The 4,034-nt window shown below is 47.2% G+C and overlaps 1 protein-coding gene across 1 annotated transcript; it reads right to left on the minus strand.

Moving 5' to 3' along the window:
* Positions 1-897: 897 nt before the first annotated feature.
* Positions 898-1,704, minus strand: RNF186 (ring finger protein 186). Its single transcript, XM_070956302.1, has one exon. The coding sequence runs from the start codon at positions 1,702-1,704 to the stop codon at positions 898-900; it is 807 nt and encodes a 268-aa protein (XP_070812403.1).
* Between the last annotated feature and the right edge of the window lie 2,330 nt (positions 1,705-4,034).

The following is a 4,034-nucleotide window of genomic DNA, read 5'->3' on the forward strand; positions in this document are numbered from 1 at the left end:
TCTCTTTATATGAATCTTCACAGCATAAACATAAAACGTTTCAACAATGTGCTTCAATATGCTGCTTCGTTATGCTTGTTCCCACTTACTAACGTGAATCTTGATTTCACAAAACAATTCCCTACAAACTATATATATATATAAGAAATCCATCTATATCTCCCTTCAAATGTTTCCAGAAGAAATTTAAGTCCCTGACATAAATAGATTTAAATTCCCAGTTTACCAACTATGTTTGTGTACTGATTTTTTAAAAAAATATTTTAAAGCAGCATAATTATGTGTTTTAACAATGAAATTAAAGGGAAGCTTTCTGTTTTAAAAGCTTATGGTTATGCAGCCTTTGAAGGAAACCTCAAAAATGGCTAAAATGAAAACCAAGATTACCATTAAACCCCTCAATAAACTAAACTCACATTTTTATCTCCTTAAAAAGGACCACCTTTAAGGAAGACATGGGTCACCACATGTTGTCCCAGGTGTTAAGCTAGTTATTTGGAGGTAGACTGCATCTCACGATGGAGTTTCCATCTAGATGTTACTCATTAATCTTTGACTCTTTTCTTTTTTTTAAAAAAAAGCCGGAAGCCACCTTTGGTTTGTTGTGGTGGAATAAAACCGGATGTATTCATTCAGACAAATAAATTTATTCAGATACCCTCCAAAATAAAAAAAAAACCCTATTATTTAAGGAAGCATCAGGATTGTGTTTGCGATTTTCGGACCAAAGTGACGTGAAGCCAGATGCTACAAAACAGCTATGGATTCTCTGCCAAGATTTCCAGGAGCGTATGCCACATCTGAACCCACCCAGCCTCGACACTCGTTCAACCGCCCCTTTGGTCTTGTGTGCTCGAGCACCGAGAGGCTCGTGACCCTTCCTAGAAGGGTCATTTCTCAGGCCACTTGATTGACCTTCTTTGTCCAGAGGGGCAGTGAAAAACTTGGGCGGCTCCAACTGGGGTCCCAGCAAAGCACAGCGCAGATTATGCCGCCTAAAACCACCACGAAGCAAAGGCACCATGTCAGCAGTCCGGTATTGGTGAATGGGAGGATGAAGACAATCAGTAGAGAAACGAGCAGAAGCAGCAGAATCAATCTCTTGATGGCAGCCTGGTTGATCTCGTCCGAGTCCTGAGATTGCATTTCGGGACAAGGAGGCTCCTGGCTGTGCCGCACCCCGACAGCGCCCGGAATGCCAGCCATCTCTGCATCTGGATCTGGGGGGCCCAACAGCTCCGTGACATGCTGTAAGTTGCGGAGGCTGCAGATGAGACCCCCGAATACCACCGTGGCTTTTCGGCAGAGGGGACAGCTGACGATCCAGGTGCGATCTTCTTGCCGCAAGATCATCTTCAGGCACGGGGCGCAGAAGGCATGCTGGCACGCCAGGACTTTGGGCAGCCGGGCGAGGCTGAATTGGTGGAAACAGATGAGGCAGGTCATATCACTGGCAGAGACTCTGAACGGGCACTGCTGGAGAGGCACCGGTGCTGACACCGTCACAGCAACGGGACGCAAAGATGCCGAGGTCTCCTTTTCTGGATTTCTGAGTTCTAGATCCACAAAATTATTGCAGGGCCTTTCCTCTTGAATGGAGCAGCTCTTGATTCTTGGACTATCATCCGTTCCGGACGTCTCTTCAGAAATCTCCAATCGGTCCATCACTTTGCCGGCTTCCTTCACAAGTTGCAAATCATCCATGGGGAATTTATTTTATTTATTTTTTTGCAGAATTCGGCAGAGGGAGAAACGCGGCGCTGTCTCAGCAATCCGGACGAGCAGCCTGCCTCAAACTGCACATCTGTGGATTTGACAGCTGCTTTTATAAAAGTGCTTTGTCCTAGCAACAGAGTAATTGCTTTGTTTAAACTCTTCCAGAAAGTCCCACCCCTTAAGGAAAAAAATAAAAAAATAAAAGCCAAACGAAAACTCTTGCTCACGTGGGGCGAGTGGATGTGTTTGTTTTCGTTAAAACCAAATGGAGATTAAATTTAATCAGTAACTCCAATGACCGCAGGATCTTTTTTTTTTTACCGTGCCCGATAATGTAACAGCGCTAGGCAATTCCACGGGGAAAAGCAAACATTTCTTTGCAATTGGCAAACAAAAACTCTCAAAACAGCCGCTTCAGGTTTGAGCCAAGGAGGTGGAGGTTAAATGCTGCACTTTTGCTCAAAAAAACGAGCCTTTTTAGGAGCAGATGTGAATTCATCAGCCGGGGTTGTTCCAAAGTTTATTCCTTGGAGGACGTGTTTGAGTAAACCCAAAGAAAGAAAATGGTTTCCTAGTTCAGTGATGGCTAATCTTTTTGCCATCGCGTGCCAAAAGTGGGGGGAGTGGGGGAGGGTTCACCCATGTATGTGCCCACCCCCATAATTCAATATGCCCTGCTCTCCTGCGCACCCCCCCGCACTCCCTCCGCTTTTGGCACACGATGGCCTGGTGGGCCCGGGTTTTTTGCCTCCCCAGGCTCCAGAGCCTTTCTAGGAGCCTGGGGAGGGCGAAAACGGCCTTCCCCACCCCCCCAGAGGCCCTCCGGAGGCCGGAAACAGCCTGTTTCCCAACTTCCAGTGGGCCCAGAAGGCCCAAAAATCAGCTGGCTGGCATGCCGGAAATGAGCTAGGGCAATACTCGCGTGCTCACCGATATGGCTCTGCATGCCACCTGTGGCACGCGTGCCAGAGGTTCACCATCACGGGCCTAGTTTTTATCCTGGGTATTTTAGGGCTGACCCAGAAGCTGAGGATAAAGGCAAAAAGGAAAGGTTAGGAATTAACCATAACCAGGAGTGTTTCAACTGCAAGAAACTTTATTGCTACCCAGCTTACAGAATAAACACGTTCTCATTTTTTGGTGTGTGTGAAGGGTGTCTGTGTCTGTCATGGCCATGCCTGCCCTGCAAGCAATTGGCAAAGGATCATGGGTGTTACAGTCCAGCCCCCATGGAGGAAAGCAAGCAGTGGGAAACGGGATGCTGGGCGATGGAAGTCAAGTCTTGCTTCGCGCCCTCCGAAGACATCCTACTCCCCGTCTTTGTCGTCCATGACGGGAAGGCTGTCGTAGGATGGGAAATCCAGATGGGGCAGAAGAGGGATCTTGACTTCATGGGGCCTGGGGGAAGAGAGGCTCTGAAACTGAGTGAGGAAGCCGGATCGAGCCACCATGTCCGGACAGTCTTCCGACGCGCAAACACGGCAGTCCTCGAAGGAGCAAGGTTTCTCCTGCCAAAACTCCGAGGTCTTCAGGTCGAGGGAGACGTTGGCACCCCAGACTACAAAGTGCCGTATGCGGGCCTGCTTGTGAAGCTCGCACATACACACCCAGGGCTGCCAGTTGTTCCAGTGGATGTTGGCGTTGCCTGCAAAGCAGCGAGAGAAAATGTTGCGGAGGACTGGGAGTCTACCAACCGCCGGTTACTGAGAAATGGGGGAACTTGTTCAAAAACAAGATGGCAGATCCAGGGGCCACGCCGAAGAGCCAGAAAGATCTACCTCAAAGGTTAGAGTTTACTCTGTTGTGAGAGTAAAATGAGGGGAAGCTTATACCGTATATGAAAAAAGGGAGGGGAAGGGCTGCCTTAAGTAGCGTTTTAACGATAAACAGGATGTGCCTCTCAAGTAAATGCAATTCTTTATTTAAAGTAAAGGCATTTTGAGAACATCAGACATTCAAGGAATGAGCCTCGGGCGCACATTAAGCAGAGGCTAAATTTAATTTTCTGGCTTGATGAGCGCGCTGCTTGTTTTCATTACAAGCTGTTTCAAGTTTATGAATCTTGGATCGTCCATCAAACATGGATTAATTCAAGGAGAATTAATTAAGTACTTGCAAATGCAGCCCGTCAAGGAAATAAGAGTGTTCCACCAAATGTGGCCTTGAAAGTGGGGAGGTCTGCTCTTCCTTCTATTTCAGGGGCACTCTACCTGCATACAGGTAGGTGCTAAAGATGAACTGAATAGACTTAACATTTTTTTCCTCTTTCCTCTTTCTTCATATGAAGAACGGTTGCTGGAACTGGGTGTGTCTAGTTT

The sequence above is a fragment of the Pituophis catenifer genome, unplaced genomic scaffold (genome assembly GCF_029215685.1).
Source record: "Pituophis catenifer annectens isolate HBS135680 unplaced genomic scaffold, rPitCat1.0.hap2 SCAF_18, whole genome shotgun sequence".
Classification (NCBI taxonomy): Eukaryota; Metazoa; Chordata; class Lepidosauria; order Squamata; family Colubridae; genus Pituophis; species Pituophis catenifer.

Coding starts and splice junctions, on each gene's coding strand:
- RNF186 (XM_070956302.1), bottom strand. CDS start 1,704: ATGGATGATTTGCAACTTGTGAAGGAAGCCGGCAAAGTGATGGACCGA.